This window comes from Elephas maximus, chromosome 4 (genome assembly GCF_024166365.1).
Source record: "Elephas maximus indicus isolate mEleMax1 chromosome 4, mEleMax1 primary haplotype, whole genome shotgun sequence".
NCBI lineage: Eukaryota > Metazoa > Chordata > Mammalia > Proboscidea > Elephantidae > Elephas > Elephas maximus.
The window spans coordinates 191,897,127-191,909,829 of record NC_064822.1 but is presented as its reverse complement, the minus strand read 5'-3'; the positions used below and the strand labels follow the sequence as shown (position 1 = coordinate 191,909,829).

Sequence of the window (12,703 nt, the reverse complement as noted above, 5' to 3'; positions counted from 1 at the left end):
AAGATTACAGCCTTGGGACGCCTATGGGGCAGTTCTACTCTGTCCCGCAGGGTCGCTGTGAGTTGGAACGAACTCGATGGGAATGGGTTCTGGGAAGCACATCTTCAGTGGGCCTTTGAGAGTGCAATCTGAATGACAACCTTCTTCTGACTGCCCCAACGAGGGGCCCTGAGGTGCCCTGTGCTGGCGAGGGGCCAGAGCCAGCCACACCCCAAAGAGCAAGAGGGCTCCCCAGGAGCCTCGCCTCCAAGCTGAGTTGTCACCACACTATCCAACAGCAACCCCCTGCTCTGAAACCTGGTAATTACTGGCCTGCCCAACCATCAGCTACTTTCCTGAAAAAGACAGAAACCCTTAACCATACCGGCAAAGGCTTAAAGGCGCCCGATTCCACTTGCTAGGAACGCATGGGAACTGGCTGCGGCGACTGGGCTTTAACGATAAGCTGAGCCGACAAGTGCCAAAAGCATGTACCACGGCCAGGGCGCAAGAGCTGCAGTCCTGTCCAAATGAGTCTCCTTTCCAGAGCCCCCGAGCCCCCAGGGTCCCAGTTAGAGTCGAGATGGCCCTCGCACATGCGGTTGGTTCCCTGGATGTCAGCCGACCCACAGTGCTTCCAGAAGCTCGTGCCCAGGAGCACACAGCCCTCTGCAGCTGAACAGGAAGGAGACACACGAGGTTGAAACAGCACCCTGTGAGTCACAGGTGGTCCTCTTCGTGAGCAACTTAAAATAACAATATATGTATTATAGCTATAATGTGTGAACGTCAGAAAACCTGCTGCTCCGTGGACAAGGCACCAACAGACCTGGAAGCACATGGCGTGGGGGGTGTTGCCAGAACTGAGGCAGAAAAAACACAGGCCTGTCAGTAAAATTAGTTCACAATGGAAAAGGGTCCTTTGGTTCCTTTGCTCTGGATATCAAGAGTTAAAAAATCTACATTCACACGTTCTTTAAAAGACTGTTGTTAGGGGCCTTTGAGTCGGTCCTGGGCTCATAGTGACCCCATGCACAATGGAAAAGGACTATTGTGATCCATAAGGTTTTCATCGGCTACTTGTCAGAAGTAGATCTCCAGGCCTTTCTTCCTAGTCTGCCTCAGTCTGGAAGCCAGGCCCAGGCCCCATCCTCCCTAGGAGCTCCCACTAAGAGGAAGAGGAAGACGCACTGATGGAAGGAGAAGGCCCCATGGGGAGGAGAGTGGGCTAGTGGAGCCCACAGCAAGTGGCCCTGGGTGGCTCTCCCCACTGCTGTCACCGCTGTCCCTCAGTACAGCAGCCTCGTGTCTGGAGCAATCGTGTTACTCACCTTCACGGCCCAGTCCTGCCAGCACCTCTGAGGCCTGGACGGTGGGCGAGAGAGAGGTAGCTCAGGGCCAGGACTCACACGTGGCCGCCCTGGGCTTCGGCCTCTGCCCTGCACTGACGATGAGCAGGTAATGGAGCTGCGGAGCCATGGCCCTCAGACACCTGCCTCTGCACGCGCGGGCTGCAGTCTCTGCCCAGCACCCTACACTGTGTCCCCATGCACAGAGTAACAGCAGAGAGTAGTCACTCAAAGGACACTGAGCCCTGGACATGTCCTGGCATTCATCTCCATCCCCGTGGCGCTGGCCCCTGGCCCTGCTCTGTGACTTCAATCAGCAGCACAGAGTTCAGTCTGCCCACGACCAGGGGAATGAATGCTCGGACTCCATGGGCTGAGGAGACGCGGTGACGCTGCTGGAACAGCAGTGAGCCTGCGCCCCTGCAGCCTCCAGGGCTCTGGCGCCAGCAGACGTGGTGAGGCCAGTCCACAGGGTTCAGATAACACTGTGAGGGACGCACGCCCAGGATGGGACAGTCTGATGCTGCTACGCATGGTGGGGACAGTTGTGACAGTGACAGCGACGGAGCTGTAAGGTGTATCCTGTGCTCTGAGGGGTGGGGACAGTTGGGACAGTGACAATGATAGTGCAGTAAGGTGTATCCTGTGCTCTGAGGGGTGGGGACAGTCATGAGAGTGACAGTGATAGTGCAGTAAGGTGTCTCCTGTGTTCTGCAGGGTGGGGACAGTCATGAGAGTGACAGTGACGATGCAGTAAGGTAACTCCTGTGCTCTGAGGGGTGGGGACAGTCATGACAGTGACAGTGACGGTGCAGTAAGGTGTATCCTGTGCTCTGAGGGGTGGGGACAGTCATGACAGTGACAGTGACGGTGCAGTAAGGTATCTCCTGTGCTCTGAGGGGTGGGGACAGCCATGACAGTGACAGTGACGGTGCAGTAAGGTGTATCCTGTGCTCTGAGGGGTGGGGACAGTCATGACAGTGACAGTGACGGTGCAGTAAGGTGTATCCTGTGCTCTGAGGGGTGGGGACAGTCATGATAGTGACGGTGACGGTGCAGTAAGGTGTATCCTGTGCTCTGAGGGGTGGGGACAGTCATGACAGTGACAGTGACGGTGCAGTAAGGTATCTCCTGTGCTCTGAGGGGTGGGGAAAGTCATGACAGTGACAGTGACGGTGCAGTAAGGTGTATCCTGTGCTCTGAGGGGTGGGGACAGTCATGACAGTGAAGGTGCAGTAAGGTGTATCCTGTGCTCTGAGGGGTGGGGACAGTCATGACAGTGACGGTGCAGTAAGGTGTATCCTGTGCTCTGAGGGGTGGATAAAGTTGTGACAGTGGCAGTGACAGTACAATAAGGTGTATCCTGTGCTCTGAGGGGTGGAGACAGTCATGGCATTAAGGGGTGGACGATGATGGTGACAGTGCATTAAGGTAGGTTCTGTGCCCTGAGGGGTGGGGGCTATCGTGACAGTGACATAAGGCACGTCCTGTGTCCTGAAGGGGCCCTGGCAGTGGGAAGGCGGCCCGAGGACAGCACTCATTGCCCTCTGCCACAAGGCAGCAGCAGGTCCACTTGTTTCTATCCCGCTGAGCGAGAATCTGCCAACCACGCATCCCACCGCCATTCTGCTCTGGTTCTAGAACAGCGTCCACTTCTGCTTTGCCAAGGCTCCAAGCACACTTGTTCCTCTCCTCCCAGCTGGCCCCACTGACATCCGGGACGCTGGTGACTCCTGAGTGGGGAGTCACAGCCTCAGTTTTGGAAACTGGGAGATGTGTAGAGGATTTGAGTCTGGTGAGCTGCCGCCAAGGATGGACTCCTGGCTCACACCCCCAGTCTGTCCACTTCTGCACCAGATGACCTGGGACAAGGCCTGGCCTCCCTGGACCTCAGTTTATCTCCCTGAAGTGGAGAGACAGCGAGCCCACTGTAACAGCTGCCCAGGGTGAGTGTCTACATGCCCACAGAGCACCCTGGACCTCTGCCCTGTCTCTGTTTCCCACAGCAGCCCTGGACACAGCTGTTGGAATGTCCCTGGGAGTTCCTGCAGACTGAACATGCCTGTGGGTCCCGCCAGGCACTCAGGAGCTTAGTGAAGGCCACCCAGTGTGGCTGGCCTGCTACCTTGTTTAGTGATAGTGCTGCGGAGACAGGTCAGCTTGACCAGATGCCCCTCCCCCCTCCTCAAGGGCGGCACTCAGAGGCCCTCCTCCCTGCCGCACTCTGGGCCCCATGCAGGCCAGGCAAACCGCAGCTCCACCCACAGAAGTGCCCTCCATCTTCTCCAGAGGCTCGGCACACTCCGGAGGAAGCAGCACTGGAGATGCTGCCCATGGGCTCCTCCCTGACACCCTCGGCTGGCCCTGCTGGACAGGGACGCCCACGGCGCTGGAGGGAAGTACGCTGGACCCCGAGTCGCAGTAGGTCATGAGGGGAACCACCTGTCTGTCTTGAGAAACTCCTCCCGAATCTGGCCTCCCACGCCCTTGACCAGCACCTCTCACCGCACTCAGCAACTGTGTCCTGGGTAAAGAAAACAGTGAATGCGCTTGGCTGCTCACAGAAAAGCTGGAGGTTCAAGTCCACCCAAAGGCACCTGAGACAGACCTAGCGACCAATATATGAGAACTCAGCCATAGAAAACCCTGTCAAGCCCAGTTCTACTCTGACCCACACGAGGTCGCCGTGAGTTAGAGACGGCTCCACAGCTACCGTTGTTTGTTTGTTTTTTAAACGCTGTATCAGCTCATCACGTCATCCAAGAGAATGTGGAAATTACTGAAAAGACATCACTAATACCACACACAAGTAAAACTATGCTGGAAACCAAACCAAACCCACTGCTGTCGAGTCAATTCCAACTCATGGTGGCCCTACAGGACAGAATAGGACCGTTCCATAGGGTTTCCAAGGAGCACCTGGTGGATTCCAACTGCCTACCTTCTGGTTAGCAGTCAAACTTTAACAACTACTTTAAAAGTGGGTGCAGCAGTATATCAACAGGGAACCGCCAGAATTTCAAGCTGGATTCAAAAGAGGATGAGGAACGAGGGATATCATTGCTGACGTCAGATGGAGCCTTGCTAAAAGCAGAGAAGACCAGAAAGATGTTTACCTGTGTTTTATTGACTATGCAAAGGCATTCGACTGTGTGAATCATAACTAATTATGAAGAACACTGCAAAGAATGGGAATTCCAGAACACTTAACTGTGCTCATGCGGCACTTGTACATAGACCAAGGCGCAATTGTTTAAACAGAACAAGGGGATACTGTATGACTTAAAGTCAGGAAAGGTGTGTGTCAGGGTTGTATCCTTTCACTGTATTTATTCAGTCTGTATGTTGATCAAATAATCTGAGAAGCTGGACTATATGGAGAAGAATGGGCATCAGGACTGGAGGAAGACTCGCTATCTACCTGTGATATGCAGATGACACAACCTTGCTTGCTGAAAGTGAAGAGAACTTGAAGCACTTACTAATGAAGATCAAAGACCACAGCCTTCAGTATGGATTACACCTCAACATAAAGAAAACAAAAATCCACAAAACTGGACCAATAAGCAACATCATGATAAATGGAGAAAAGATTGAAGTTGTCAAGGATTTCATTTTACCTAGATCCACAATCAATACATATGGAAGCAGCAGTCAAGAAATCAAAAGACTCATTGCATTGGGCAAATCTGCTGCAAAAGACCTCTTTAAAGTGTTGAAAAGCAAAGATGTCACCCTGAAGGCTAAGATGCGCCTAATCCAAACCATGGTATTTTCAATCACATCATATGCATATGAAAGCTGGACAATAAATAAGGAACACCAACTAAGAATTGATGCCTTTGAATTGTGGTGTTGGCGAAGAATATTGAATATACCATGGACTCTCAAAAGAACGAACTAATCTGTCTTGGAAGAAGTATAAGCAGAATGCTCCTTAGAAGCAAGGATGGCGAGACTGTGCCTTACATACTTTGGACATGTTGTCAGAAGGGACCAGTCCTTGGAGAAGGACATCATGCTTGGTAAAGTAAAGGGTCAGTGAAAAAGAGGAAGACCCTCAATGAGATGGACTGACACAGTGGCTGCGACAATGGTCTCAAGCAGAGCCATGATTGTGAGCATGACACAGGACTGGGCAGTGTTTTGTTCTGTTGTACACAGGGTCGCTGTGGGTTGGATGGCACATAACAAGAACAACAACAAAGAAATAAAAATAGATGTGTTATCAACTACTGCTAAATCCAGTCAGGAAAAATGATCTTAGGCCAGATGCTCGATGGGGTGAGGGTAGAGAAACGACCCCTCACACACGTCACTGGTGGTAGGAGGAGAGACAGGCACGATCATCCTGCCGAGCAATCTGGTGATCTGAATCAGGTACTTCAAAGACAGTCACAGCCATTCACCTCACAGCTCCACTCCTGAGCATGTCTTGAGGGACTATTTCTAAATAAGGAAGATGTGTCGGCATGGAGAAGCCACATCAGAGACGTAATCACACTGAAAAATCGTCCCATCGCACTTCAGTAGACAATAATACATCCACAGGGTAGAATATTACACTACCACTTAAAACGATGGTTATAAAGACTGAGAACTCACGTAGAAAAAAGTTAGGATAAAACAACGTGGCAAAAGCAGAGAATAAAATTTTATATAATATTTGATGACAATGATGTTTTTAAAAACAGAAAGATGGAGTCATCTACTTCCATAAAGATTACAGCCTTGGAAAGCCTATGGAGCTGTTCTACCCTGTCCTATAGGGTTGCTATGAGTTGGAATTGACTTGACAATGCTGGTTAAATCCGAGCCATCAGCACCTGGTGATGGTCCTTCTGTCCAGGATACCCAGATATTCAAAGGAGACCAGGTCAACAGCCTGTGCTTCTCTTTGGCAGCTTCTGTGCATTCAACAATTAAGTACAAAGAGGTCTGTGAGGAGCTAGAAGGTTAATATTTGAAAGTTTTAACACTCAAATAGTGAAAGGAAGCCAACAGCTGCCCTAATATCCCCGTCTGGTCACCAAGGGCCCAGGGAGGAGGAGCCAAACATCCCTCACTGAGCCCTGCTCATCACACCAGGGACCCGGGGGATCATCTGCCTTGTCCTCATGGCATTAACTAAAGGTCACAAAGAAGTGGACTGGAATCCTGGGGACTGCTTCTCACGCTGAGATGCATAGGCCGAGCTCCTGGAAGCGATCCACAGGTTAACTTTTACTCTTTTAATTTCCTCCAGAGCACATCAAGATGGAGATGGTAATTACTGCGCTCGCCAGGCCTGAGAGCAGAGTCCATAAATCAAGGCCGGCACAGCCACGGCGGAGAAGCCCACTGGCACGGAGGGACAGACACCCCTCCTTGGCTGGGGCTTCTGCAAGTGTCCCCCAGGCCCGCGAAAGCGCTCCATGGAAGGAGCAGTGGCGCCCGCTCTGCACTGGATGAGCAGAGTATCAGATCTCTACCCTCGCCCCTGGTACTCATGGTGGAGAAGACAGGCAGGAACACCAGCGATGTCAATCACCGTGAGAACACATGCAGAGATGCCCTAGGTGTGCGGGGTGCCCCTGGAGCACAGGGGAGGCGCTGGAGTAAGTGGGTGGAACGGGGGAGGTTCCCTGGTCTGCAGGGGGCACTGTCAGTGCTGACTATTATGTTGGCCATCCCCGACCCAGCTGTCCTGCCCCCAACGAGTCCCTGCAGCAGCATACCCACCAGGGGGCCCAGAGGTGGCCACCCCCACACTGTGCTGTAACAAAGGCCAAAGGGCAGGGGAGGTCTCCGTGAAGGCTGCACTTCTTGTGTAAGTTCCTTAGCACCCAGCACACAGCCGTGTCCCACTTTTTAGGGCCGCTGCCGTGAAGACACGATTTAGTAACTCCCCTAGAAGTGCACCTTCTCACTAACATGCAGCCTTCCTAAACGTTCTCTGCATGTCCCCTTCCCTCCCTCACCCTGTCAGTGACCTCCCCAGGTGATGCGTGTTTCCCGGGGGGCAGGGTTGCATCGGAGCTCAGAACTATCCGATGTGGGGTGAGGACCTCGCACGGCCTGCTGGCCCTTTCTCCTTTGAGGCCCCTCTGCCCTCAGGAAAGCCTGTCCTCACGGGAGGGGGCTCTCACGAGAAGTCCAGGTTCCCTCGGAAGAGCTCTGAGCCTCTGTCCAGAGGCCTAAGGAAGTCAGACAAGCACATCAAGGTCAGACTGCAGATAAAATGTCTACGAATACATCGTTTCAGAGCTCGGTAAAAACGTGACGCAGCATTACCCTCAATGGGACCTCCAGCTCCCACAAAACAAAACCCCAGGGCAGCCTGGGCACACGGTAGACCAACCACTCGCCCCCACTGCCCCTGGTCAGGGACCTTGATCCCGGCTCAGGCTGGGGAGGTCCTTGGAGACCATTGACTCAGCTGGACGCTCTGACTCTTCTTCAGCTGAGGCTTGGCCAAGTGTGGGGACACCTCCTCAAGGAGGCCCTCAGCCTGTTGGGGCAAGGATGTGCCCTACAGTTCTGACTAACAAGTCTCGTGATTTCTGCCCACAGACCACAGGTCCACAGCTGGAGCCTCCAGTCCCAATCCAGGGGGTGGGAGGGCACGTGCGGCCCTGGCAGCTCTCCCCCCATCAAACCGTCAGTCCTCCAGCTCTCATGTGCAGGGTGGGGCCCCCTGCCGCACCTAGCTCTACATCTGCTCAGTGGGCTGCCCTGGGCACCTCCCCCAGCCAGTCACTGCGGGTGTGCATGGGCCCACAGTGAGGGACCATCCCCACAGGCACACAACCTACAGTGATGCAGCAGGCCACATAGGACTCCCTAGGAGGGTGGACAGCACAGAGCTCGGGTTGGCCGCCGTCCACTCACAGCACAAACATGGCGCAGAACCCCATCTATGTGATCAGAGAGCCTGGCTGCTGGCAGTATGTAGGGGACCAGTCCACGGCAGAGTCCCACGTTCTTCTCGGACTTGTCAGCTCAGGTGATCCAAGCCCAACTGTGGGAACCCAGTTCCACTCAAACCCCAGCTTGTCGGAACCAGCCTAGGTGACCCACACTGCAGCCAGCAGGGACGCAGCTCTACCTTAACCCCACTTGTTGGAACCAGCCCAGCGTCCAGATGGTGAGTCTGTTAGCGTGCTGAAAAAGGCCTTCTATTTGGAAGCCCTCCTGTGGGGTAGAGGTCTTGGGTGCACATACATACGTGTACATACACATACATTCATGTATACCCATGTAACACATGTACACCCACGTACATCCACATACATGCAGTACACATACGAACACACATGTACACATGCATACACTGATGTACACTAATGTACATGCATGTACACCCACGTACACGCACATCATTCTCGGTAAAGTAGAGGGTCAGCGAAAGAAGGCGAGACCTTCAAGGAAGATGGCCTGACACAGTGGCTGCAACAATAAAAAAAAAATAAATCACAATGATGCTGAAGATGGTGCTGGACCAGGCGGCATTTCATTCTGTTGTACACAGGGGTCGCTATGAGTCGGAACCAACTGGACAGCACCTAACAACAGACAAGCTGATTCCAAAATTTATATGCAGGCATGGAGCACACTGGATGGAGGGAGTGGTCCACTCAACTCTACGGCCGGGCCAACAACACACACAGCTGGGCAGGGCTTCGTCTCCCTCAAGGCGGAGAGAGCCCACACGCAGTCTGCTCGGGGCTGGCCAAGGTGCCCCTCCTACAGCCCAGGGACAGAGCAAAGACATGGCTGGCATCAGCCTTTGATGGAAGACCCTGTACCTGGGTCTCACAGGCTGAGGGTCTCCCGGGAGGCAGGACCACCCGCCATGCCCCGCCCATGGGGAGCCCAATACCCAGTACCCACCTCTACAAGAGAGTAAGCAAGGCATTACTACACATGGGCCGCTCAAGAGCAGGGCCTGTCCGCCTTCTGTTTGGGGGTGTTTCTGGGATTTCGTGCTGAAATAAAGCATTCCCTTCGTTTTGGCACCCCGCCTCATTCCGGGCCTGGGGCAGAGCAGGTGCTTATTGTTGACACGTGGCCAAGACACTTTTAAGCTAACTTGCAAGGGGATAAAGAGTTACTGGGACATGTAACGGCCTCACTAATAGACATTCCGGTTTAGGGGAGAGTAATCACCTGATTGCCATCCTGCCATTACTACGCATATTCATCGCTAAAAGATGCAATACAATTTCATGGTTACTTGGACCTGTAAAATAGAAATACCCCCTATTTTTAAGATACGAAGAGGTTTATGGACAGGGTACTGTCAGTTCAGGAATGAGTCCACGGCGCAAATGAGTCAATTCATGACAAAATTTAATTTTGGGGAAGTTCACTCAATAAAGATGCTGCAATTGTGCTTCAAGTTTTAATACCTATTAGGAGTTTTAGCGAAGTGGTGCAGGACTAGCAACAAGCAGATTCATTTTCTGGCTCCTCAAAATGCACTCGCCTCAACACCTAACTTATCCTTAATGCGGACAGCGTTACAGGGAACTCTGTGTCTAATGAGTGCCTGGGTCTTAGAGCAGCCTAACCAATCACGAGAGGGAGAGCGTCTGCGATTTAAGGGATATTAAAATTTGCTGCCTGGAATGCAACAAAAAACCAATCAATAGCACCAGACTGACAGCTGCTTGAGCCAGTCTGTCCAGGGTGAAGCTTTATGTCCCAGCAACGGTTACTGGCCAGGAATTCTGTAGCTGCCACGTACATAGAAAACTAAAACCAAAGAGGGGGTCCAGATGCCAACCTAGAGGTGAGCAGTAATGTCTGTAGTGAGCACCACTGGATACACAGGCTAAAGAACAGAAAGGCAAGGCTGACATGCAGGACACCAGAGTCACTGCACAGCCACGCCCCCCAGCACTGCCACGCCCCCCAGCACAGCCACGCCCACAGCACAGCAGAGCCACAGCACAACTAAGCCCCCAGCAAGCCGTGCCCCCAGCACAGCCACGCCCCCCAGCACAGCCACGCCCCCCAGCACAGCCACACCCCCAGCACAGCCACGCCCCACAGGACTGCAGAGCCACAGGACAGCCACACCCCCTCAGGACAGCCACGCCCCCTCAGGACAGCCACGCCCCACAGGACTGCAGAGCCACAGCACAGCCACGCCCCATAGGATAGCAGAGCCGCAACTGCCACACCCCGTGGGTTCTCAGCTCGGGCTCCAAAAGGCTCCAGTAAGCCATGCTCAGAATAAGCAGCCGTGGGCACGGGCAGCAGTCAGCACGCCCTGTCCTGTGGGAGGAAAGCATCACGCAGACCAACCATCCTTTTGTGGAAGGAGAGGGGAGGGTCCCAAGTGGCACAGTGGTTGACCAGAAAGACGACCAGGTCCTCTCTGGCCATTCCAAGGTCCCCAGTCTTCTGCTACTGTCTTCAGCGCTGTTCAAGCACAAGGCTCTGATGCTAGAGCCCAGCCCCGCATCGGGGACTTACACTGCCTTACAGAAAGGCCCTGGCGTGGGGCTCCCCTACACGGTCCGCCCAAGCCCACCCCCAGCACCAATCTGCACAGGCAGCACCACGTTTCCAAAGCCCCTGGCAGGGGACTGTGAGCTCGCCGAAGGAAGAGGCTGCCCTGAAGCTTGAGTAGGGAAGCCGGCTGCCTGGTTCTTTAGGGCTCTGTGGAGATTTCTTTCCTAATCCCACATAATGGTGTCTGCTATTTGCAACTTATGATGCAGGCTGGCGGACACCCTCCCCCAGCACAGCAGCAGCTTTAGCAAACATCTCCAACAAGATGAAAAGGCACTAGAATAAGCAACAGAACACTCTAGGGAAAAAAGGTGGCTTGTTCCAGAAAACTCAATCTCCGGAAGAAATGAATTCCATCAAAACTGGTGGAGGGGAGAACCTTTCATCTTGTACTGAGTCTGCCAGTAATTTTTAAAAAATCTTTATTAAAGTAGCTCAAGACACAGAGGAGGGTGAGGCCTGCGTGTGAGCTTCCCTGGCAAACAGCTGGGACTCACACTGGACTTAGCATATCACTGACCACACTGCTTGGATGCTGCCCACGTGGACACCGTGAGCTAACCTGGCACCTCGGCGGCCCCCAGGAGGGCGTGGAGCTCACCTGGTAGGTGTCCCACAGGCGGACGGTGCAGCGCAGGGGCAGCTCCCGCATCAGCAGGTTGTTCATCCAGCGGAAGGCGAACTGCAGGTACTTCACCTCGTGCTGCTCCAGGTGCCGGTGCACTTGTTCTGCAGGAAACAAATAAGGCCCAGGCTGTCAGGGGCTCTGGAGCTGTGCCAGCCGGTCCCATCCCCGAGCCTGCCTCAGCACCCTCTCCAGCCACCAGGGAGCCCCAGGCCATGCCTTCTAAGGAGCAACTCATTTCTGTTAACTGGAAGACTGCAAGTTCCAGACCTCTTAAGGAAAAAGAATGCTGACAATGATGATGGTAGTTGCAGCTACCAAGTCTCCCGTGCCACGCCACATCTGGGCTGCTTCACGCCCCACGGCCAAGTAAGGCAAGGGCCATTCCCATCTTACAGATGAGAACACTGGCACTGAAAGGTGCCCCATGGGGGCTCAGTTGGCACCCACACCTGTCTGGTTCCACAGGCCGAGCTCCTTCCCCCAGCCCGGGCAGATACAGGGAGAAAGGAGGTGACGAGTGGACCAGCTCCCAAGGCTGACTTCCACCTTGCCCAGGAAATGTTCACCCACTCCGGACCCAACTGCACAGTGAGTGACTGGGCATGTCCCTAGACCAGGGGCGGGTGCCTCTGGATTCTAGGCCTGGGGGCTTCCATGAAGACAGCTGGGCCTCTGAAAAGTACAGGCTCTACCAGCCGTCATTTCCCCAGAGCCATCTCACATTAGCCACAAAATCTTTCTTTCTCACCAAGCAGCAATGGGTAGCTACTCAACGGTTTAAGATCCCTGAATCCCTGTCTCAGGCCTCTCTGCCGACACCCCATAAAGACAGGATTAGGGGTGGCGGGACGCTCCAAGGTCAGTGGGATCTGGGAAATGTAGCTGCAGGAAGCACAGGATGACCGTGCCCTAGCCCACCCAGTGGAGCTCCTGCCCCACAGAGTGCCCGCCTCATGGAACGCCTGCCCCACGGAGCACCTGCCCTATGGAGTTCCACGAAGGTGCCTAGGAAATGTGGACACAATTTCGTAAAAACAAGCAGGGGCTGTCTAACCCACCAGATCATAAATCAGGACTTTCCCATAATGATTTGTTAAAAAATCAGGGCCCATCCAAGTATTGCAAAGAGCCCTCTTTCTGCTCTCATGATTTCTTTGACCCCACCCCCTATGCACACCTCCCTTAGCAAGAAGTTGGGGGGCGGAGCGCGCTGGAGAATCCGTCCTGCCATCATCCCTCGTCTGTA

The 12,703-nt window shown here is 53.7% G+C and overlaps 1 protein-coding gene across 2 annotated transcripts in view; it reads right to left on the bottom strand.

The window, feature by feature from the left end:
- The window catches only part of TBC1D22A (TBC1 domain family member 22A), a 451,059-nt gene that overhangs the window by 95,224 nt on the left and 343,132 nt on the right, over positions 1-12,703 (bottom strand). For both annotated transcript variants that reach the window (XM_049884681.1, XM_049884682.1), the window contains exon 11: positions 11,431-11,558. In XM_049884681.1, the coding sequence (XP_049740638.1) occupies positions 11,431-11,558 (128 nt within the window). The remainder of the gene's footprint in view (positions 1-11,430; positions 11,559-12,703) is intronic.